General features: G+C 43.5%; 1 protein-coding gene across 3 annotated transcripts in view; it reads left to right on the forward strand.

Annotated features, from left to right (window-relative positions):
• EVA1A (eva-1 homolog A, regulator of programmed cell death) overlaps positions 1–23,416 on the forward strand; it is a 202,752-nt gene that overhangs the window by 176,064 nt on the left and 3,272 nt on the right. For 2 of the 3 annotated variants that reach the window (XM_015620809.3, XM_015620815.2), the window contains 2 exons: positions 14,110–14,274; positions 17,968–18,141. In XM_015620809.3, coding sequence (XP_015476295.1) covers positions 14,110–14,274; positions 17,968–18,141 — 339 coding nt within the window. The remainder of the gene's footprint in view (positions 1–14,109; positions 14,275–17,967; positions 18,142–23,416) is intronic. The other variant, XM_015620810.3, reaches the window with a different exon arrangement.

Genomic DNA, 23,416 nt, shown 5'->3' on the forward strand with positions numbered 1-23,416 from the left:
TCAGTTGCACCAGGGGAGGTTCAGATTAGATATCAGAAAAAAAAATAAATTCACTGAAAGACCAATTGGGCATTGGAATAAGTTGCCCAGGGAGGTGGTGGAATCACTCTCTGGAAGTGTTCAAGAGGTGTCTGGATGTGAATATGTTTTAGGGGTGATTATGATGGGGCTGGATTGATGGTTGGACTAATTGATCTCCAAAGTCTCTTCCAATCTTGATGCTTTTGTGATTGTGGGATGATTTCAGGCACCTTTTGCTTGAAGGTCAGGGTCTGCTGATGCAGGTAGGCTCATCATTCCTATGTGTAGGCTCCTTTTCAGATCACAGCATCCCTCTTCCTCCTCAGCCAGGTGCTTGATGAGTGCAGATAGATGTAGATATTGGGTAGCTAGTTTCTGACCTTTCAGGAGAAACTAATAAAATACATCTTCAGATGACATCAGGATACCATGGAGAAAGAATATTTTCTGCCTCTGAAGATGATCTGGGGAAATACAAAATCTGAGGGTGGACATTGTCCTCATGCATAACAAGTAGCACCAAACCCTTCACTGCCTGCTTGGCCTGCAGGGAAACAGGTGGGCTGGGTCTCTGAGGACAGGTACATGTCCCTGCTCATTGCAGGGATTTGCATTAGGTGACCTTTAAAGGTCCTTTCCAACCCAAACCATTTTATGATTATTTGAAGAGTCATCTAACCATTTGTCTCATCTCTGTCCTTTCAGTCCTGTGACAGCAGATTTACAGGGTGGTACGAGCTGCATGAGGCTTGCTGCAAGACCCAGCTGTGCAAACTGCTGTGATTCCCCTTGGAAGAGCCTGGGAAACAAATGAGAGATCAGAGCTACTGCTCATCTGTCCCATTAGATGCCTGAGTTTGAATAATGTCCCAGGAATTTCACTCCTTTTATCAGCCTGCTGTAGGGACACCAGCCTGAAGATGGGTTTTCGATTTCCAGCTCTGTGAAATTTGGCTGCAGACTGGTACTTGGGTGCCTCTGGAGCTTGTGTTGGGAAAGTGGGCATGCAGTTCCTTGTGCCAGCTGCTGTACAAGCACAAAGATGCCATTTCTTCTCCATACAGTGTTTGTAATTAGTGTGCCTCTTTCACAATGAACCTCACTTTGAACTCTATTTGTCTCAGACTTCACATTACCTGGAACATAATTGGAAGTGAGTTATTTGCTCAAGGGTGAAAAAAATAGCTTTGATGCAAGATTTTTTTAAGAATACTGATTTTTAAGATAGGTCCTTTATTTTTCACAGAGAAAAGCCTGAAAGAACTCAAAGGTAGAAAGCTCAGAGTAGACAGAATAGTGATCCAGTCCTCACCCTCCGCTGTAACACTGATTTTAACAGAATGGTAGAGGTCTAAACAAGGCAGTGATGGAACAGATTTGTACAGTGGACTTGCTGCCGTTCTTGCTGAACTGGGAGAAAGTTAGGAAGGAGGTTTACCTGAGTGTAAATGAGATTAATCTCTTGTCTTTTTCCACTGAAACAGCCAATGCTTTGATCTTTGTTCAATTATTTTTGTATTCCCCCTGTGCCCAGGAGTTAAGGGCATGAATCACAGCCTTCTCCTGCCAAGCTGAGGTCAGTTTTAATACTTTAATATTTGATATATCTCCTATCAGCAGTCTGCATCTGGCAGTCAACAAGTTAACAACTATTTTTCTCCTCTAGCTGTTATGATCCCATGAAGTTATTAGAGTTAAGGCAATTAAGGTGGATTACTTCAGATTTTAGGTAATGTGGATGGTTATTGGAATTGCAATTAATAACATCTTGTCACTATAACCCAAGCAGGTTGTGAGGTAGATCTTATCCTGTGCAGCTCCGTTGATAGGGATTAATTTTCCTCTGACAGCTCCAATTTGTGAGCTGAGCAAATCCTGCAGCATGTGTCTTTACAAAGATGGGCAGTGGCTCCATTGGTATGAGGTGGGGTCATCCACCCAGCATGGGACAGAAATACTTTGAAGGACTGTATTTTTTATGAGTTTCTGTGCTGTTTGCAAGGTCTCATAAACCATCCCTGTCTATCCCCTCATCCAGGAAATTTGTTTGTTAAAGGTTTACCTGTTCAAAAGGTGTTCACAGCCTCTTTGTGCTGGATTAATCCTTTTATCTGATGATAAGGTATCAGGCTTGGTGGGCTCAAGATATCCAGTGGAGGGAACAAATACTGCAGTACAGAGCATTATATTCCACTTGAAAGAAGTGGGATCTTAAACTGAGTGCATGCCAGATAAAGGCTCTGCCCTTTATCAAGTTGCTAGCAGCAAAGGTATGTGTTAAAGTCTTCATGTTTTTTTTTAAGAGTCCCAAAAAGGAAGCTTAAAAATAGAGGTCCTACAGTATGGAGTTCCTTGGCTGTGAGTTAGCAACCTGCACTTCCTTTGGAATATGTGATAACAAACACTTTCAAACACATGGCAGGATAAGACAGGTCTCCATTTACACATTTTAACTGATTGAATTCAGTAATTTTGAAAGGGGAGCAGTGCCAGTGGATGGGCCTTGCTACCCAAACAGGCAGAAACTGGGCTGTGCTTAGCAAAGGCCACCAGAGGAAGAGCATTGCTGACCTTCCCAGAATGATCCCCTGGAGCGTGGCTGAGGTAGCAACCTGGTGAATGCAAGTAGTCAGGATCTTCAGAGACTGGCCAGCCTGTTAGAGAGGTCTCAAAGGAGCACCAAGTAGTCCTGGCATAATTTCTGTACTAACTGCTGGGTAGGATTTGATTCAGGATTGTTTACCTCTGTTAACTTTGGAATAAATGAGAGAAGCTTTTTGCCCAGCAGTGTCCTACACCTGAATGTATATCCATATACAATGTGCAAGCTTGCAGCTCAGTCTTGCAAAGTTTTACATGCACTAATGCAAGTATTTAACTGAAGGGGTCAAACTGAGGGATTGGTCAGCCTATCTATATACCTGATGGAGGGACAAATTAACCACCTCCCATCCCAGTAAAGTGCCTTCAATTAAGTGGCATGAATCCAGATATCATTTGAGATATTCATATAAATAAATCATTATAACACGTGTGGAGAGTGGAAAAGAACAGACTGGTGCACATGAAGTGTCCCTGCTGAACATCTCATGAAGCCTAATAGAAACAAACACTTAGCTTTAAAAAACCTTGTGTTCTCTTAAAAAAAAAAAAAAAAAGAAAGAAAAAAGAAGCACTATTAAGTACTGGAAAGCTGCCACAAGAATCCAGCACTGAGTATTCCCACAGTTTCTTCCCAGACTGTAGCTGCAGGGTAAGTTGTATAAGAGCGTGGGGTAGGTGCTCAGGAACATCCTCACTGGGCTATAACAAAACCCTGGCATTGTTTTCCATGCTGTGTATCTGCTTTTATGTGGCGTCAGGAAAGTGACTGTAATTTGCTGTTTCACAAAACTGGCAGATACTCACAGTAGCAATTGTAGTAAGATTTGGGCTTGCAGTCCTTACTGCTCCCTCGGGGTATGCATGGAAGCAAGATGATGCACGCTACGTGTTTTTCTACCAGAAAAATAAATAAAATGAAATCCATAAACCATGCAAAGAACTTTTCACAGTCTCCAAGCCAGATTATTTAAAGCTGATGCTGTGTGTTAGAAAGGTTCTGCCTGTAAATGCACTTCTTTGAAAAAAAAAGGGGAGGCTTAATACTCATAATTAAAAAACATCTATAGGGTTTTTCCCTCAAACTTTCCACTGTGCTCAGGAAATCTCAGCCCCAAAGGAGGATGTCTCACAGGTTATGACCATGTGAATGGAAGGATTTATATTGAAAACAGTTTTGCCACTTTGTTCACAGATCCTTGGATTTCAAGTTTGTTAGTGTAGCCTGGCTTCTATAAACCAAGTGCTGAACCACTGAGGAGCCAGTGATCCCCACTCTGAGTTTTGGGTCTCAAACTAAACTGTGTTTTTGTTCAGTAAATACTGATCTGCATTCATCTGTGTATAATTGAAGGGCTCTTAGCACTGTAGCTGCCTTACACATTTTTGTTCACTCCTAATCTTTATTACAATGCAATTGATAACCTTTGCCTGTTCAGGGTTTCCAGTTTGGACATCTCTTGAGACCCTGGGAATTGCCACACTAAGTCAAACATGTGACCCGAAAAAGTCACTGCCTTTAATGGCAGAGGTTACCAGCTGCTTTTTGACAACATTCTTCATCTCCTGCTATCAAGACACTACCATCTTTTTGGGAAAAACTTCTAGCCCCTTGCCTAGTTCTCTGCTGTTTTTTTGCAGAAGAAAAGTTGATGAACTGATAAAGAACTAGCACACACTTTTGGATAAGTAGCACTTGGATAAAAAGAAAATATTTTTGTACAGAGCATAGTTTTGCTGCTGTAATTACAAATACTTTAATTAGGCAAGGAGAGCAGATGGGAAGAATCTCCAAGCTGTGCCTGCCAGCAGACACTGAGACAAAACACAGGGGAACATCCAGAGATACGCTGGTTGTGGTTTCTCTTTGAATTGGGTTTTTTTCTGGATTGCTATTCTGGTGTCTCAGAGGTCATCAGTGGTCAGTGAACTACAGGGTCCACAGGATGGGTGACATTGCTTCAGAGATAGGCACAGAAAATCCCCTAAATATCTGTCTTGGTCAGTAGTCTTGGAGGAGAAATTACATTCCTAACTCTTGGAATATAATGATTGAACCGTATCAGTCTAGTTGTTCACTCAGATGCTGAAGCATGAGGCTTCTTACTCTTTATTAAAATATTTGGGCAGTACAATGTTGCTGTAGATGTTATTTTCTGTGGTACCTTCCTTTCCTACCTGGGCTTTTGCTGTTCCTCTCCTGTGCTTGGAGGCTGGCATGGCTTCCCATCAGCTGTAGAGGTTTCAGGACCCTTTACTCCGTCCCTTTCTCCCTGCTTTATCTTGTATATCCTTGCCCTGGTTCTCATTTAAGTGTCTCACAGTGATGGGTAATGCTCACCCAAACACTGCTTTTGGGTACACAGTCATGAAGCTCTCCAAGGGCCACTTTCCCTGACAGTGTTTGTATATATCTTTCCTTGAAATTTAAGGGAGTGTCTTTTGGCCCAGGTTTTACAGAATTGGTTGCTGTGACTCAGCTGATTCCTGATAACTTGCAGGGCTGGAACCACTTGGGTATGTGCTGGCATCCTGGGCACAGAGACTCTCCCTTGCTGGTGAGCAATTCCTTGCATGAGCAATGCCCTGTCTCTGGATCAGCCACACTTGAACACACAATGCTCACTGCTCTGTCAGCATCCTCCTGGGAGCCACACATTGTGCCACATACTTTCCTGAAAAATAGATAAGTGGCACAAAAGAATTTCTGCCAAGCCCTGTAGTCTGAATGTCAAAACAGTTACGTATTTTAAGAGTAATCACAGTACTCTGGGCTGGAAGGGACCCACAAGGATCACCAATCCAGCTCTTAAGTGACTGGCACAACTTTGGCATTTTTACCACCAGGCTCTAACCAACTGAGCTAAAGTCTTGAAGTGTTAAATGTTTGACTAAAATGGGTGAAGATGATGATAAGAAATAGGAGTTGCATCAAAGTCCGAAAATCAGTGTAACTCTGCTTTGATCCAAAGTGGAATGGATGTATACAGACCATTGCATAAAATTCCACTTTGTAGTAAGTCTCTCTGAAGAAACCAACAAAGTATTCCCTAAATGTCTAAGAAAGAGCCAGGGCTGGTTTCCAAAGTACAAGTGAAAGTATGTGACAAATGCAGCCCAAATAGGGGAAATAGGGAAGACTGGCAGAACGAAAAGACTGGATTTGGCTCTCGGTGCCATGATCTAGTTGAGGTGTTAGGGCATGGGTTGGACTCAATCTTGAAGGTCTCTTCCAACCTAGTCATTCTATGAGTTCTGTGAATGAGCCTGACTTCCTTGTTAATCTGATTCTTCTGGGCCTGCTGGAGATGAGATGCAGCCATACTACCAGCAAGGTCCTACAGCTACGGGTGGCAAGGGTCCCACGGTGGGATGTAGCTGAGCATGCTGGAATTTGGACAAGAATCAGCTTGAGCCTCATCCTCCTCAAGATGCGTTATCTTGTGAAAATGCAGAGCTCCTCTGACTTTGGGAGCAGGCAGAAATTTACCAGATGAAAGTAACTCTTTATATCTGCAAGTGTCTCTTACAAGGCTTGCTTCCTTTTGATCCATTTTTATTTCCAAATGGAACATGTAGGGAGCAGACTGGTGCATGCGATGCTTTCCCCTGTGCCCTTTGGAGACTGAAAGCCACATCAAGCAGGAGATTTATGAGTTGCTGGCAATAGATGCTTCGTATTCTGTTATTACATTTCAGATGATGAAAGAAGAACAACTGACTTTCATGGCTATGAAAGCAGTAGGAAAACTGCCTGTGGATAGATCGAGCACAAGCATCACTGGATAGAAATTAAGGTGTTTATAGCTTCAAATTCAGATTTGGAAAGTTCAAGATAGCAGAAAAATATCTGAGTAAAAGATGTGAGGCAGTTTGTAAGATTTCAACTCAGATACACTCAGGAGAATAAATGCAAAGGTAACATTATGATTCATTAACTATCCCTAATTAGGCTCCTAAATTTAAGTAGACAGAATCTTCCCTGGAGGCTTTCAAAGGCACCCACCTTTCCCTGTTGATGATACAAGGAGTTTGGGAACATAGCTTACTTAAGGAGGACTTCTTCCTACAGGGCATGCATGGGTTGAGTTCCCAGATTAGGTGAATTAGATCTTCTAATAAGGTTATTGCATTTCTGGGCAGGCAGAAATCAGAGGAAAGGTGTTGTGTTGTGTTGACCTGTGCAGGAGGAGTAGGAGAGCGTGGGAGGGAATCGTGCTCCTGTTTGTCTCTTCCCTGTGGAGTCTCAGTTGGAGGTACAGTGTTTCCTAAATCTCCCTCATCTCCCAAAGCCTCACATCACTGGGCCTTTTACCTGTGACAGATTACACCGGGAGGAGCGGTGAGACTGAGTTAATCTGTGTTCCACAGGCTTTGTTTCTGCACTGGAATTTCTTCCTCTTCTGCAATTGCTTCTCTGATTGCAGCTGCATGAGGAAAGAATAAGCGTGTCCTTTTCTGTGGAGGGCAAGCAAGAGAAAGGGTTGTCTGTATTATATTTATATTCTTATTGCACAACACTTCTGTAGTTGGCTGCTGCCAGGAGATACAGTAAAAGGCAAAGCATCTGGGCTGTCTCAGGAGGAGTCTTGGCAGAGTGATCTGAAAGTTTTTTATGGGTTGTGTCAGACATCGCAGCTTGTACCACTTCCCACCACCCTGAAATCACCAGCAGAACAGACATTCCTGCTTTGGGCAGAGTCTGGAGAGAGGGCTCTGGTGCAGGCTGTGGGCTCAGGGAGGTGTAGGTGGCTTTGGTTGTGACAGGGCTCTTTTCCCAGACAGTCTCACTTGCTTTCTGCACGGTGCTTGGAAGTGGCCTTACTGTAACTGGCATGAGTCACTTCCTTGTTATTGGTGGTTTGGAACACCATGCATGGAAAACACGCCTGCAGCAGGCTGAGGAACTCCCTCTTGCTCTTGGGCTTTGCATTTGGTTTCAGGATTTCAGCCTATATGGATATGCTGGGTGAAAAAATGCTTTTTTTCAAAATAACTGAAGGAGATGGAAGCTGAGGTCTGGACCACTCGAATTTGTTAAATCTCTGATCTGGTGTTTGGTGTTTTTTTGTGAGAGTGAAGGTTTTTCATGGTAATTTGTTGATCAAATCCCAACTTTCAGACCTATGGTCTGTTGCAGAAAGTCCCTTCATATCTCCTGGTGTCTCCTGGGACAATATACACTTCCCATTTAAACACCTTTGTAGCTTCACTCTAAATAAGATACAGGATGGTATGACATGCCTTTGCAGCCAACGTACAGGGCTGATGTCAAGTGCACTCAGACTTTTCCAAGGCTCATGGAGATATTTGAGAGCTGTAGGATCTGGTGATCTCCTGTCAGATGATTATACTCCTAGCTGACCAAAAATCCCCCCTGCTGGAATGTCTGGTGGCAGGGCAGGACTTGATGGTAGGTTTTGGATGTCTGACACAACACATGTGATCATGAGAAGGGGCAAAACCTCTTTCTACATGTGGCCCTGAGCTACATGGGGCTTGGATAGCTGTAAAAGGTTTCAACTTGTTCCTTGGCCATGTCTGAGAACCTTGGGATAAGGCCAAGGGGGTAGGGTGTGTCTCAATTTACTTTAGTTAATCAAATTATCATCTTCCACCCCCATGTTTCCAGCTACACAGTGATGTTACTGTTGTCACCAGGTGCAGAGTCTTCTTTTGTATAGGATTTTTCCTTCTTGCTCTCTGACTGTACTGTGATATTTTGTGGTCTGGCACAGCCAAAATCCATTATTTTAATAGGTATTGTTGACTGATTGCTTAGTGAATTTAGGTTTTACTGCACAAAACCCACTTTAAGTTCTGCAGTTTGAGAGAACCATATACATGTGTACTAAGAAATTTCTTCTTGTGACAACTTGGAATGATGAATGATCCTGTTTCAGGCTGAATGATGTGCATTTTAAAATCTCAAACAAGAATCCTTCAGAGATGCTACCTCTAAAAACGTGCAGTAGTTTATATTGGGTGTTTACTCACAGGAGGATTTTATATTTTTTTATTATTATTGTAAAACTATGTTGAGCACCAACAGTTCCTGGCCCCAACCTGCCCAGATAAAAGGCTTGGTTGTAATTCTCCTTGGTTAGGGAGTGAAGTTTTTGTTCAAATTGCACTCTGCTTTGAGCATGCTCAGGAGAGTTTGCTGAAGATCCTGCAGATCTGCCTTAATCATGCTGAGCTTTGGGAGCAAAGCTTATGGGCTGGAAATGCACAGGAGAATATAGACTAGCAGAGGACTGGAGAATGACAAGTCCCTTGTCTGTATGTTTTTAACACTGAGCTTTCATTGATCCCCTCCAGCTGTCTGATGTGTATATCAGTGAAGATGGAGTCAGGGGATAATTGCTTCCTGGGAGTGGAAGTCTTTAAGTGTGTATAGGACAGAGCAAGCATCAGAAAACACCAAATGATCAAATTAGCAGAGAGAGGGAATGGTTTGAGTGCAGAGCTGAGCTTGTTTCCTTTTTTTGGCACAGACTCCCTCTGTGAAGTTGGACAATCATTTTGGTATTTAAACACTTTCAAAACTCTGTCCCTGAGCCAATTCCCCATCCATAAAATACAGGGACTATAGCATCAAATGTTTTGATTAGAGGAATAATACATGTGCTTAAATTGAAACACTCAGCAATGCTGGAAAGTAATTACACAGAAAGAGCAGTATTCCTCTGAAAATAATATATTGTGGCAATTGGTTGAACCCCCAGGACTAGAGTGTTTAAAACTAGATAGGTCAACATAAGGAACACAGCAAATTAGCTCATTATGGTCTTTTTGTACCTGAAGAGGGCCTGCAAGAAACCTGAGGAGGAGCATGGACATGTAATGACAGGCCAAGGAGGAATGGCTTTAAACTGAAAAAGAGTAGGTTTAGATGGGGTATCAGGAAGAAATTCTTGACTGTGAGGGTGGTGAGGTCCTGGCACAAGTTGCCCAGCCATGCTGTGGCTGCCCCTGGATCCCTGGAAGTGTCCAAGGCCAGGCTGGATGGGGCTTGGAACAACCTGGTCTGCTGGAAGGAGTCCCTGCCCATGGCAGGGGGCTTGGAACAAGATAGTCTTTAAGGTCCCTCCCAACCCAAACCAGCCTGAGATTCTCTGCCCTTAATGAACAGAGGTGAGGTATTGACTGACCTTTTCCATCTCTTAGCACTGCAATTTGGAATGTTCCTGCTTGTAGACACAGTAACTTTTTCTTTTCATCAGCCCTGGGTTTTCTGGCCACACAAGAAACTGCTTGTGTGAAAATTCCAGCAGAAGGCGTCTCCACACAGTACAAATAAGGACACTGTCAGCAGCACCAGCATGTGCCTTTTCACACTGTCCTGCTGGCTGATCCTACTGACTCTGATGGATCTGCTCTGGCCATGAGAGCACACTCTGGCTTTGATTTTCCTTCACCCCTGTTTCTGCAGTGGGGAGAGGCTGCCAGGCAGTGGAGAGATTTTGTTGTGATATTGGTGCCATTAATTCATTGCAAATGGGTAATGCAGCTCTTGGGTTGGGAACTGGTATAAATTATTGCTAGCATGATGTTGATTTGGACAGATGAGCAGTGGGAGCTGGGATTGCTTTTAAAGCAGACACAGAGGGATTATGTAAAACTTGAAAGCCTGTAATGGCAGGGGAATGAACCTGCTAATCCAAAAGCTCCCTTGCAGATTTATAACCTAGAACCAACTTCTGCAGGTACCTTCATGGAGTGTCACAGCAATGGTGACACTTTGTCTCCAGATAAGTCATGGAATCCATGTGGTGATGTTTGAGTTGAGCCTCAGGGTGAGTGGCTGAGCAGGGCCTGCCATCTGAAAAGTTACACCTCTGCCTGTGCTTCTGTGCCTGTGCACAGCCCAAGTCACTGTAGAATTTTATCATTTGGATCCCACATCTCAATGCTGACTGCTACCCCCTGAGAGGCTGAAAGTCCCTAGAGGTCCTCAGAAAAACTCATCTCCTCTCTTCCAGATGATCCCAGCTCACTTCTCATGTGCATTTTTAGGTGCAGGGCTCCCAGCTATGAGGTGTGTTAACATTTTGATTGAAGCTGTTTCTTCCCCTCTTGTCCACATCCATCACTTGTTCTGCTGAGTTGCTTTAACTTCTCTGCTTGATTGCACAAAGCAGGACAAGTGCCAACCCTTCCTTGCCAGGATTTCTGTGCTTAATACTGAGATAAGATGAAAATCCTCAGTACTTTTTTTTCTGGTGGTTTTAATAATAAATAACTTTCCTTGACACTTTGCTTCAACTCATGCCATGCTTTGTGTCAGATGCACTCCTCTCTAGAGAATTTAAGGAGGGCATTTCAAAGGAACCAGATGTTTAATCTTTCTTGTGGAGTTGGCTGCCACACAGGAGCTAACTGGAAATTGTGAGGTATTTTACACTTGAGAAAGGCTTTCCATTTCACAGTCTTTCTAAATCAAAAGAAAGCTGTGTATCAACTGAGCATCATATAAACTAGAAAAAGGGCAGACTTGCTGCATGCCGTCTCTCTGCATACTCTTTGCAAAGATGGGCCTTTCCTGGCAAAATGTACTCGAGATGTTTATGGAGTCCACATAGAAAAATGATTCCTTGAAATGGAAAAGTCCAAGTTTATGTGCTGCAGACATCCTGTGCTGCACTTAGTTGCTTCCAGAGTTTTAAAGGGATCTACTTGCTGAAATGAAGAAAAGCACCTCTCGGAACTTTTGAAAGCACCAAAGTGTGTGCTAACCACAGATGTTAAGGACATGCCTGGTTTTGGGAATCCTTTGGGAGTCCTCAGCCACCTCTGCTTTAAGGCACCAAATGATTACTTGATGCCTTAGGTTCTTACTTCCTCAGCCCAAAGAGATAACAGCACAGCCCTACTCCATAAGGTTCTGGGACAATAACACTCTGTCAGTGTTTCTCCTTGAATACTTCCCATCTCTGCTCTTCCTTGGGATACTGCTGACCAATTGTTGACTGATTTAGCAATGTTTTGCTTTATCTGATTCCTTCCCTGATCCTGTGGGTGGCATTCAAGTGGTGATGGCACAGATACCAAGATAGAAAAGCCATATCTCAGTTCTCTGGGTGTGCTTAGGAAATTATGGTGTTTCTTTCCCCTACTTCACTCAAATGTTTAAGTGTTGGGTAGTGTCACTTTTCCTAAGAAAGATGCAGGTCCACCCAGCCTGTCTTGTGCCCTGGTGATGGTCATGAATGCTGAGATGTAAATGAGGTGTTTATGAAGAAGAGAAGTCTGAAACATGAAAGCCTTTTGTTTAATTCTCTTTACTGGATGCCTATCAACAGGTTACTGGGATGCAGTTTGGGTGAAAAATCTTCAAAGGAAAGTGTCTCATGTCTTTTAAACGGTTATCAGGTCCTCAGTCTGAGATACAGCAATAAGACTGTTTTTGGAGGGTGCTGAGCCTTACACCCTCTGCATCCTTTTGCGTGCCTCAAGTTGGGCACCCAGAGCTGCAGTTCTCCCTGGCTGTGGTTTGTAGGATAATCTCTGTTCTACCCACCTCCTCTGCAGACTTTCTGATATTTCCCTGGCACTGGTATCCCCCTCATTCCTGTCTGGTTCCTACCAGGGGATGTGTTTTTTTTGTTGCCTTCCAACTGTTGCCAATTCAGGTTTCACTAGAAATCTCTGTTCCAGCTCTTTGATATTCAGAGGCTGTGGGGTTTTCTGTCTGTTTCCTGACCTAGCATGACTCCATTAATAATGCAAGAACTTCAGTGCTGATGTCCTGGCAGCCTAATACAGGAGGTCAGTCTGTAAATCTAGTTACAATTTTCTTTGTCTCAGCAAAGACAGTAAGTCAAACATCATGTAAACAAAGTGGTTGGATCACTTCAGCCCCTAGTAATGTGGTGGGTGATGCAGACAAATTTAATAGATGTGATTAAATCTGCTGTTCCAGTCTGGCAGCTGATTAGCTGCAGGGGGCAAGCAGGAATTTCCTTTCTGATCCAGAGTTAACCTTTCTCCAAGTCCTCCTTCAAGATTCTGCCAAGCATCTCAAAGTGCTTTGCATTTTAAATTGAGCTTCTTCACGCCCATGTAAAGGGTGGAGATGAGAGATAGCATGATCCCAAGTGGAGCCCTGGGGAAACTGAGGCACTGGGAGGTGGCAGCCTGGTTGGATTGAGAGGGGAAGGTGGTGTTAGAGTTGGAGAAAGGGGAAATGGGCATCCCAGAAATCTTCTCTTGAAGCTCATGTTGGTCTACTGAACTTGTGCCTAGTGCTCAGCAGTCTGTGTCTTAAGCATACCGAGGTCTTGGTTGTCTGCTATGCATTAATGCATAGTCACTGACAGGAAAAATAAGTCTTTCTCCTCTGGAAATTTTAATCAATTTTTGTCCTTCATCACACGATTCCTCTACTTTCTGACAAGAATGACCTGTATATTTGTTTCTTCTCTTTGTATGGAGAAGCACTTTGCTCTGAAATAGCCTCAGATGTTGGCTGTGGCTGAGGAAGAGAACTGGTTCAGCTCCACAGATGACTCCAGTCTTTGTCCCTGCAGGGCAAATTAGTGAATTCACTGTGTGGATTCACCTTCAGTGGGTGTACACTGAGGTAGCTACGCCAGCTTTGATTTCTTTACCTGGTTGTACAGCTAAAGAACTGGCCTTGTATGGAGGAGAAAACATTCCTGTGTTATTAGGGCATGCTTTGGTCCAAAGAAGAGACCAGAGATGTCCAAAATATCTGTCACATATTAACCCATCATTTTGCCTGCATATGATGTGGCTGATAAAACAAAGAGCAGTAGGGATTAGCTGAATCTTCATGTTCCTCAGGATGGTGGGAATGGAGAATGGGCCTTTCCCATCTTACAGCCTAAAACTCAATGGAAAACCGTGTATTTTGGATCTCACAGGGTGGAGAGGGTTTCTTACAGCAGGAATTTATTTTAGTGGTGGATTATTTAAGTTTTATGATTACACATGAACAGCATCCTCTAGAGTCTGGTTTTGTGAATCTGGAGTGGACAGAAACTTCTGACGTTCAGTTTTGAGCCAGCAGCTCAGGAGGGAGGCAGGATTTCAGACATAGCTATAGCCCCATTGCTATGGGGCATCCTGTACAGCTTGCTGTCATGGTAGGAACAGAGAGCTCTAACTGAGGTGCTCTGAAACCTAGAGCTGAGGCCAAAGCCTGGCTTGCTAAGGTCTATTTCAGTTTCTGAGATGAGTGTTTAAATAGAACATGTGAATCTGATCCTTAGCCTTGTTTCAAGGCTTAATTGTAAATAAACAGTGTCTTAATCACTTTATGGTTTCCAGCATTCTCTCATTGAATGTCTCTGTGCTGGCATTTGGAGAACATTCCTCATAGTGGAAAATGAGTGTCTGTTTGGGTTGCACATGGTACAATTAGCTATCAGCTGAGCCCATAGCATGACGTGACAGCTCTCATTCTGGCCAGCTGAAATAACTCACTCTAACAACTGTGCTCTTTTTGCTCCTGTCTTTCAGTTCCCAAGAAACTTCTGCATGAAACTCAGTCAAGACCAACCAATCAACAAGGGTACCAGAAGCCACATTTTCCACTGCAGCCAAGAGTGTTTGACCCCAATGTTATAGGGGACGGCGTGTTCTTTTCGGATGTCTCTCCTTCCAACATAGAGCGAGCTCTCCCAGGTAGCTATGACCATTGTGATATTGGCCCAAACCTGATGGTGTTGTGTCTTTCCATCTCCCCTTTTCTGGATTTCTGTATTGCTCCTAAATCCTGCCCATGTCACAGTCAGAAGGGGCTGTGACAGCTTCAAGATGTGACCAGTGACGGGCTAAAGTGAACTGTGAAACTGTTCAAGGAACACTGGATTCCTTGGAATAGCAGTCATGGCCATGCATGTCCAAACTCATCACAGAAATACTTTCCAGACCTGTCTAGTGGCAAAGAAAAAAAAAAACAGGGCAGAGACAGTAGATTTGCCTCATGGGACAGAGAAGGTTTCAACTGAGCTTTGAAATACGATGCTATTTTCATAAAATGCAAAATGAAGAGATATGAATGAAGTCAGATCTTAGCCATCTCTAGGGATAGGTGAGTAGGAGGAAGGGGTGGTGTATGAATAAAGGAAAAGCACAGGTGAGCACGTGTTGGGTAACTCAGTGGTTTTGTGTTGTTTCCCAATATGCAGGAGATGGTTTATGGCACTACTGAAAATCCCAGTCTGTTCTTCCAGAGATTCGGTTTGAGAGTGGGTATGGGCAAAGCTTGTCTCTGTCTACATTCCTGGCAAAGTTAATCCACGGCTTAGATAGTCAATTCACAAATAAATAAGAACTGGCAGTAACAGGTTTGTCAGTTTGGGGGCCATACTGAAAAGCTGTCAAGAGTTTTAAGTTAGCCCCAAATAAACATTGGGATATCATCCTGGAGATTCTTTCAAGCAAGGAAAAATATCCTGAACTCATTCTAAACATTTTACTTCTATGAATGACACCTTTTGTTTAGTTTCACATAGTTTATTCATTCACTTTCAAAATATGCACCACTTTTCAAACAAAGATGTAATTTTGAAATTAAATCCTAGAGGAATGTTTCAAATGTAACAAAATACTTGGAAATTTCTGTAATCTCCTTTCCTGTTTTATTTCTTTTATTAAAACTATTTGCTAACATCAGCCTGGTATCAGGAATAACCTCTCCTGTGCTTATACTGTGGTGTTGGGCAAATTCACTGCTGGCTGAAAGAATTTTGTTCAGCTTTGCTGTAAACTCACAGAAAATCCGTTCAAGTGACTGGCAACAGCTGAGAAAGGGTGGTGAGGAGAAAAGCAGTAGTAGTGATCTGATTAGGCATTGACAAGTCTTCAAAGCTATCAAGGAGGAAGGAATATCTTTTAGTGTGATCCTGAAAGGAATGGCAGACCAGGAAACCACACAGTGTAGCAACACATGGCCCTTGTGAAATTGTTGTGTTTTTTCCCCTCCTGCATAAGTCCAGTCATTTTCTGTCTTCTGTGTCTGTGCTTGTACAATCCTGCCAATGATAAAACCAGTCCTGTGGTTTTGTGGTGCTCTTTGCTGGAGTTTAGTTTATGCAGGCCAGTATTCATTTAAAAACATGTTTGATTGCATCTGTTCATTTGACAAGTTAGAAAAAAAAAAAAAAGAAGGGATTTTTCTTACATCTCACATGTCGAGAGGAGTTATCCCTTACTCTGCCTCCTGAAGTTGTGAAGATGTGAACTGTTATTGCACATGGTTTACAAGGGCTGCTCCACACCCAACAGAGGTGGTGTCAGTCTGACATAGGAATTATGTCTGAGATTATATCCTGGAGGTGCCCTTCATTTTCCTCAATCGTGAAGGGATTTTACATTAACTAGTTCAGAGCCAGACCTCAGTCAGGACACATCTCAGGCAGGATTCAGTTACCCCCATTTAAATGTGTCATTTGTGATGACCTGGACTGTTCACCTGCTTCTAGAAGGGAAAGCATTTTCCCTGCATCCCTCATCATACCTGCCATCTCTGCATGGATGCCCTCCTGACGCTGGGGTGCCTTAGATGTCTGTGTATGAGCAAATACACAGAGCTTTAAGTGTCTGCTGTGGGGAGAGCTGAATGACTCTGCTATCCATCAACTAATAGCAACATTCTCTTGCCTTAGTTTAGATATATGGTGTTACTTGAGAAGCTCTGAAATATCCAAGTTTTAAATTGAATTTTTAGAAGTTAAATATTTACCCCGCTTTCTTGGAATAGCGGAAGGGAAAAAATTCAAACACTTGTACAGGCAGATTTACCAGACAAGGAGGATAAAGGAGATATTAGATGGCATGTTAATCTGAATTAAAGAAAAAAAAAAAAAAAAGTGAAATGTTGCTATAGATTTCCTGCTGAATGTGCCCTTGGACCTTCTGTGTCTTTTGCACAAGGGGTCTGCAGTAACCTCTATTCTCCTAAAGCAAGAGGCTCTTGGGATATTTTACACTTTGGGATATGACACCCAAGCACTCATGTTTTAAACACTGTGCTTGAAGTCCAGTTTTTAACACCGTGGCAACCTTGAACATGTGGCTTTCCCAAGGCCATGCAGCTATTCAGTGGCAGAGGTACAGCTGTGCCCACATCCCTCGGGGCTGATCCCTCACAGTGACACCTGGACATCCATCCCCGCTGGCTCTCCTCGAGGCAGATGAGGAGTCAGCATCACTGCACACACATCCCTGCCTCTCCATCCAGTATTACCTGTTCTCTTTGACACCCCTCACTTTCTGTTACTGCTTGCTTGGGCTGAGCTGCTTGCTGGCACCCATAGCAGGAAGCTGAACGTGGTGTCTCATGCTGCTGGGCTGGCAGGGAGAGGAGATGGATCAGGCAGCCAAGGAACAAAGACTATCTCATATCACAACTCCTGACAGAATGCCTTTGCTTGCACGGCAGTGATGGCATCATTGGAGATGGAGCTGGCAGTGCCCTGAATTTAATACCTGCAGAGAAGTGGAAGCCAGGTGCAAGTCTGATTTTACAGAGTGATGCTTGCCTTCGGCCAGAACTAGACACCCAGAGAAGGGAGCCTGAAAATCTGTAATGGCTACAGTTAAAAATTCACATGCATGATGGAACTGGATCCCGTGCACTGACTTTTTCCTGTGTTGAAAACAATTACTGTTTTGTGAGTAGTGGGGGTGTCTGCCTGCAGATCAAGGTGTGGGGAGCCCTCAACAGCGAACTGATAAGGTCTGAAAGGGTCTCTTTGAGCTTCCTGGAATGACCTGCCTCCTTAGCTCCTGTCTTCAACAAATAAAATCAAATCATTAATCCATGTTTCACCCGCCTCTCCAGAGGGGAAATAGTGTCTGGGTGAAACACAATATGAACAGGCTTCTGGAGGAAGCCATAAACTCAGGTCTGCCCTTCCCAGGAAGGCTGGAGAGAAATCACGTCTGTTTGCCAGGTGTGGATGGATCTCTACAGCACCACACCAGCAGAGGGTTGTGGGTTCTTCCTGTGTTTTCCAGTCCTCCTTATAAGCTTAGCTGAACCCACTGTTGATAAAGGCTCTTTTGATTTACATAAGAGAAAATAAACCTGATTACATGTTTGCTGTAGCATAGGTGGGTGTGTCTAAGTGGTGACATGAAAGAGCAGAGGATGGGGGAGAGATGATGATGCCTGGATGCAGATGGGGTGTGTGCTCAGCTGAATCTGCTTGAGAAGGTTCAGTTACCCTGCAAAAAGGGGCAAATTTGTGTGGCTCCCTGTCGAGCAGCTCCAGAGCTCTGAACACAGATGCTGACCTGGTGGGAATAAGGCAACATAGGGCTGGGTCACGTTCTACATTCCTCATTCCTCGTTCCCTTTCTGTGTCAAAGCAGAGAAGAAGAAAGGGAGGTCAGCCACCTTCTACCCTGTAGACAACACCCCCCTCCTGCTCCCTGTGGATGAGACACAACCGCCGGCGCTCAGCAGCAGCATGGAGCCCGTGGGCGTCGGCACGGAGATGGCCCTGCTCAGCAACATCCTGGCAGCCTATGCCTTCATCACAGGTACGTCTGGTGCCTCACATCTCCCTGGGCTCCTGAAAGCTTTGTGTGGACCCTCCTTTCAAAGTCACCTGGGGCTAAATCCGCCTCTCTGAACTGTTTGTGTACTTCATTCTTCTCTCAGTGAATTCTCCCTTGAAAAGCCTGACCGGGGCAGCTCCAGCAGGCAGTGTATAACTGAGTTTATTGTGCACTGCTTTCCACTGGGTCTGTGCTCATCTGGAGTTAAATACAATGTAATCTTACATGTGGCATTATTCCTAATGCTTCATTTTTCTGGAGATCAAAGCCTGGCTCATTAGGGAGGCAGGTTTGTTGTCCTGTAATTTGAAAAACAAGCAGCACTCAAATCTTTACACTGCTTAAGAGAATTTGGCTTATCTTCAGTAGAAGTGTGAAGATGAAGTAACTTGAGAGTCTACTTAATTGTATATTTAAATCTAGTTTGGAGTAAGATTTCCTTGGATCACAGTTTATCTTTCACCCACCTGTATCTTTCAAGTAACGGGGGAGCAGTCTTCTAAAAAAATTCACTTTAAAAGGCGAAAGAAATCTGACAGAACCAGGGGGAATGCCTTTAAATTGAAAGACAGTGCGTTTAGATTAGACATTAGGAAGAAATTCTTTACTGTGAGGATGGTGAGACACTGGCACACGTGGCCCAGAGAGGTTGTGTCTGTCCCATTCCTGGAAGTGTTCAAGGCTATATTAACTAAAACCCCAGTATTTGTGAGCCACTTTTTTGTGTCTGTCTGCAAATTCAGTCTTGCTAATACATTAAACAGTAGTGCATTCTTGCTGCCATGCTCTTGCTCTTGCTGAAATGGTACCATGCTGCTGATCCAGTGCTTTGGATCTGATGCTTTGGATTTGAAGCAGCTAACTTGGGCTTTGCACTTTGGAACCACTGAGAAGATTAGTGAGAGTGTTCCTGCATATTATTTAGTGAAGGGTCCTTCTAAAAGGACCATGAAAGGTTATACAAAGTCCTGCTCTTCCACACATCCAGTGCTGCTATCAGGATCTATGTTTCCATGACAGCCCTCAGAGTCAGGCAGATTAAATTGAATTAGTAGTGCTCTTCACAGAAGATAGCGGAGTAGGATAAATTTGTTTTCTTGCATGGGTATCTCCAAGGAAAAATTAGAAAAACAAGCTTTAAAGGAATCTTCTGTCTGTCCCACTTCTCCCCCCTTACGTACAGCTACCATTTTTTTTCCCATGAGAACACCTACCTTCCCATCCTAACTATAAAACAAAATGCTGTTAATATTGTGCTCCCCATCTGAACAGTAATGGGCAGAGAAAATTGTAGGAATAATGGTCCAGGATAGTTGGGAGTGTGATTCAGGGCTGCTGACAATGCTCCATGGACTTCCATTGACTGCAGCAGAGCTCTGACTCTATGTTGGTTTTAGGGCACAAGGTCTTGATTTATCCCCTTCACAAGGTGTCAGCCTTGGCAGGAGCCTCCAGATTTTACTGCAGCACAAACAACTGTCCTGTTGATGTGGGATTTGTCTGCCCTGTCCTGTGGTTTTCTTGTGTTGTGTTCACATCCTCTGGATGTCAAATAGGTAAACTCAGACCTCAAAACTTTGGTTTCAAGTGCTGCATTCAGGACTTGGTTTCTTATGTTTTCCAATGTACCATGGAATCATAGAATGTTTTGGGTTGGAAGAGATTTTAAAGATCAGCTGGTTCCCATGTTCCTCAACCATAGTTATTCAATGGGTTTCAGTCTCAGTGACATATATGTCCAGTTTGTTATTTATTATAAAAATAATTGATGACTGACCCATGGATTGAAACAGCAGATGTCCTAAACCATCTTTATCTGCTGCATGTAATTTAGCCTCTGCTTTTAGTGGAAATGATGGATTTGTCATGATTTATTTTGTTATATGTGAGTATGGAGATGTTTTAGCTTATGACTTCAAAGATAAACTGTGTCACAGGGCACAAATATAATTCACATCAAACTAGCAGAGCACTACCAAGCCATCCCTCTTCATATTGCAGATTTTGAACAGCAGAGCAGTTGGATTTTTTTTATGCCTGCCTGAGTGGGGCCCTGAAGGAAGCTGAATCCACAGCTGATGTCCACAGAGGATCCATTATAGTGGCTCAGGAGAGGCAGGGTATTGAGCAGCCAGGGAGGGCTGGTTCTGGGTCACACATCTTCCCACTGCTGCTGACCACAGCTGTGGTGCCAAAGAGAAACAGTAGTGCTAGAACTGCTCTGTTCCATGACACTGAAAATGTCCCTCAGGTGCTCTCTGCAGACTGAAAGGGATGCATTCAGGGGTTCCCCGTGCTGATGAGTTGTCTCAGAGCAGGAGTTTGCAAAAGAAAATTGTAAATAGGCAGGGGCAATATAAAAAAGTGTTTTTTCTCTTGGGGCAGAGGGTGGTGGATACCCTCAGATCCACTGCAGGGAAATGAAGCTGTGTGTTTTTGCTATTTCATGGGTAAAGTGCAGTCTTGAAAGGATGATCCTCTCTACTGCCTTTCCTCTCTCCTGGCAGTGGGGTGTTTTATAGCCTGGGGAGAGCATCCACAAATACTGGAATCTCTTCTGTGCTCAATGGCATTCACATTTTCTGCACAAAATGGCAGTTTTGGGTGGGCAGCTGCAGGTGAAGCCTGCAGGCTCAGTCACTCACACATGCAGAGTCTTGCAGTGCACAAAGTGCCATTATTAGCAAAAGCCTCTGTGGTAATTTCCACCATCTTTTTGACTGATATTCCCATATAAGAGCTGGGAATCTTCCTATGGACAACTGAATAGAAATCATCACAGCACAGCAGGGTGCAAAAGAGTCCTGATTTGCAGCTATCATAGTCAGATATCAGAGACAGTTGGGTGTCAGTCTCCTCCCAGATTCCAGAACCTTTTTCTTCAAAAACAGGGAAAAAGTGTGAATAATGTCAATGAGGAATGAAATTAGTAGCTGATCCAACAGATAAATATTATTTAGAATTCAGTCTTGCAACAGTCTCAGAGACACCCTTTCTTTGAAAGTTGATTTTCTTTATAAAATTAGGTTTTTTAATTAGAGACAATCTCTGCCTACAAGCCTCAGACCTGTTATTTGTCATGGACCTGTTCCAAAACCTGCCTGAGTGTTTTGAAAGACTTCACCAGTCTCAGTGACAGCTGGAACTGTCTTTGCAGTCACAAACTATCAGCAAGACCAGAAATGTCCCTCATGGTTATATAAATATTAAACATTCAAAATATATCAGAGCTCTTCCAGTGCCTCCTTTTGGACAGGAGACTTATCCCAGTTTTGTCACTGCATTCAGGATGAAGCACTTGGAGGGAAACCTCCACAAATTCCTGTTTTATTCTTTCATAAGCAAAGCTTTGCTGCCAAGTTATTAACAAGGAGCTTCCAAAATACAGCCCAGGGGAGATCATTCCAAATTTTAGACTTCTTGGCCTTAGCCTTATTAATAAGGGGCTCCTGGAGAGCTTCCTCTGTTCTGTCAGGGGATTTCAGCAGCCTGTGGGCTGACTGTAAATTCCCTAGAAGATATTGCTCCTACTGTTGTTCTGGCCATGCCTAATGCTGAACCTTTTACTGGGGGCCCTCTGAAATTTTTCTCCCCACTGAGGTTTTGGAATGCATGAAACCATTACAGGAAGCCAGCAGTGTTAATGCCTAGATTGTTTTTTATTTATTGAAACAATTTATTATAATAGCAATAACAGCTTTGGCCTGGGGCATTTCCTGGGGAATTAATGGCAGTCTGAGCTGATGCTCCCAGCAGATTGTTAGCCCTCAGGAAACAAGCTCTGTAATTGCTGCTGGTTTGGTTGGATAAATAAAATAAAATGTGTTTCTAATTTTTTTGGGCCAGTTTGAATGCCTAGGAAATGGTGGCTTTTGCGTAGAGGGTTGTGTAGAGCAAGTATCTTTTGTCTGCATGGACTAATTTCAGATTTGAATCTGTGATGTCTTTATCAATGCTTTCAATCCAGAGAGAGAAATACAAGGAAGGAGAAAGGTAGCCCCAGCCAAAGAGATTGGTAGAAACTGGGTCCTGCTGGAAGCTCTGAGCTGTCATCCACAGCATTGGAAGAATACTTCAGTGCTCAAAATCTATGTTTTAATGAATGAATACACACATACACACACAAGAATGCATATCAAATTTGTACTAACTCCTGCTACTCATGTCCATATATTTTTAAAGAACTTTTTTTCAAGTATAATGAGAGTTTTAAGGAGCTTCACTGTTGGTGTGATGAATCTGGGCCACCTTTGAGCTTTTGGAAGGTGCTGAGCATCCATTTGCTGAGGAAGGTGCCTGGTTTTGGTCTTTACAAGTAGAACATGCTATGGGGTAGGCTCTCAAAATCACTAATCAGCCATAAAACCCCCAAATCTAGGCTATTGCTGACTTGGCTACTTCAAGTGAGAAAAAGCAGAGCTCATGGTTTTTAGCTTAAGTTGCTCTTTCTGCTGTGAAAAAAAAAAAGAGATGCTGCTGTGCAAGTGGATTGTACATATGATAAATGCCAAAACTGCAGTTGAACACAGGGTTACATCTCCGTGAGGAAGTCCAGACAGTGTCTCAGATGTTGACAGAGTAGCTGTAGGAGCTCATAAATGCCACTGGAGCCCAAAAATTCAATTACAGCTCTTGCACTGCATGAAGAGCTGTACGAACAAGCACAAGCAAGGGAAGAAAAATGGTTGCTTAAGTAGCAATAGAGGTAAAATTGCTCATGAACTGGATACAATAGCATGGAAAAAGGAGTGTGGAGGAGAAAGGAAAAGCAGGACACGGGCAAAATCGGGGCAGAGAATCTACATGTGTCTGTGTCTCAGGCTCCAATTTATGTTTTTTTTATGAGCCGTTCTGAAGGAGCAAGCAGTGGAACTAATGCAACCAAATCAAGCCCATGTGTGTGCAGAGTGTGGTGCTCAGGGAAGTGTGCATGGCATCCTCCCAGCCAGGCAGAGCCAAGGCACTGCAGCCAGTGCCTTCCCAGTACAACACCCCAGTTCTGCTCATCTCCTCACACTCCTGTGATCCAGAGACCTTCTCAGGTCTACCTGCAAAAGGAGCTGGGTGATTACTGTCCTCAGTTAAATTGCACATGGAGGTAAAAGTGTTATCACCTAGGGACTCTGGTTTTCCTCGTGGTTTTTTTCCTTTACTGTTCACATAGGACTGGATGGGCAGCAGCAGCTTTTGCTTTTTCCTCCTACTGCACAAAGGGCACTGCAGTGTTGAGTCCTGACCCTTGAATTCAGAGTAGCCT

This window comes from Parus major, chromosome 3, assembly GCF_001522545.3.
Source record: "Parus major isolate Abel chromosome 3, Parus_major1.1, whole genome shotgun sequence".
Classification (NCBI taxonomy): domain Eukaryota; kingdom Metazoa; phylum Chordata; class Aves; order Passeriformes; family Paridae; genus Parus; species Parus major.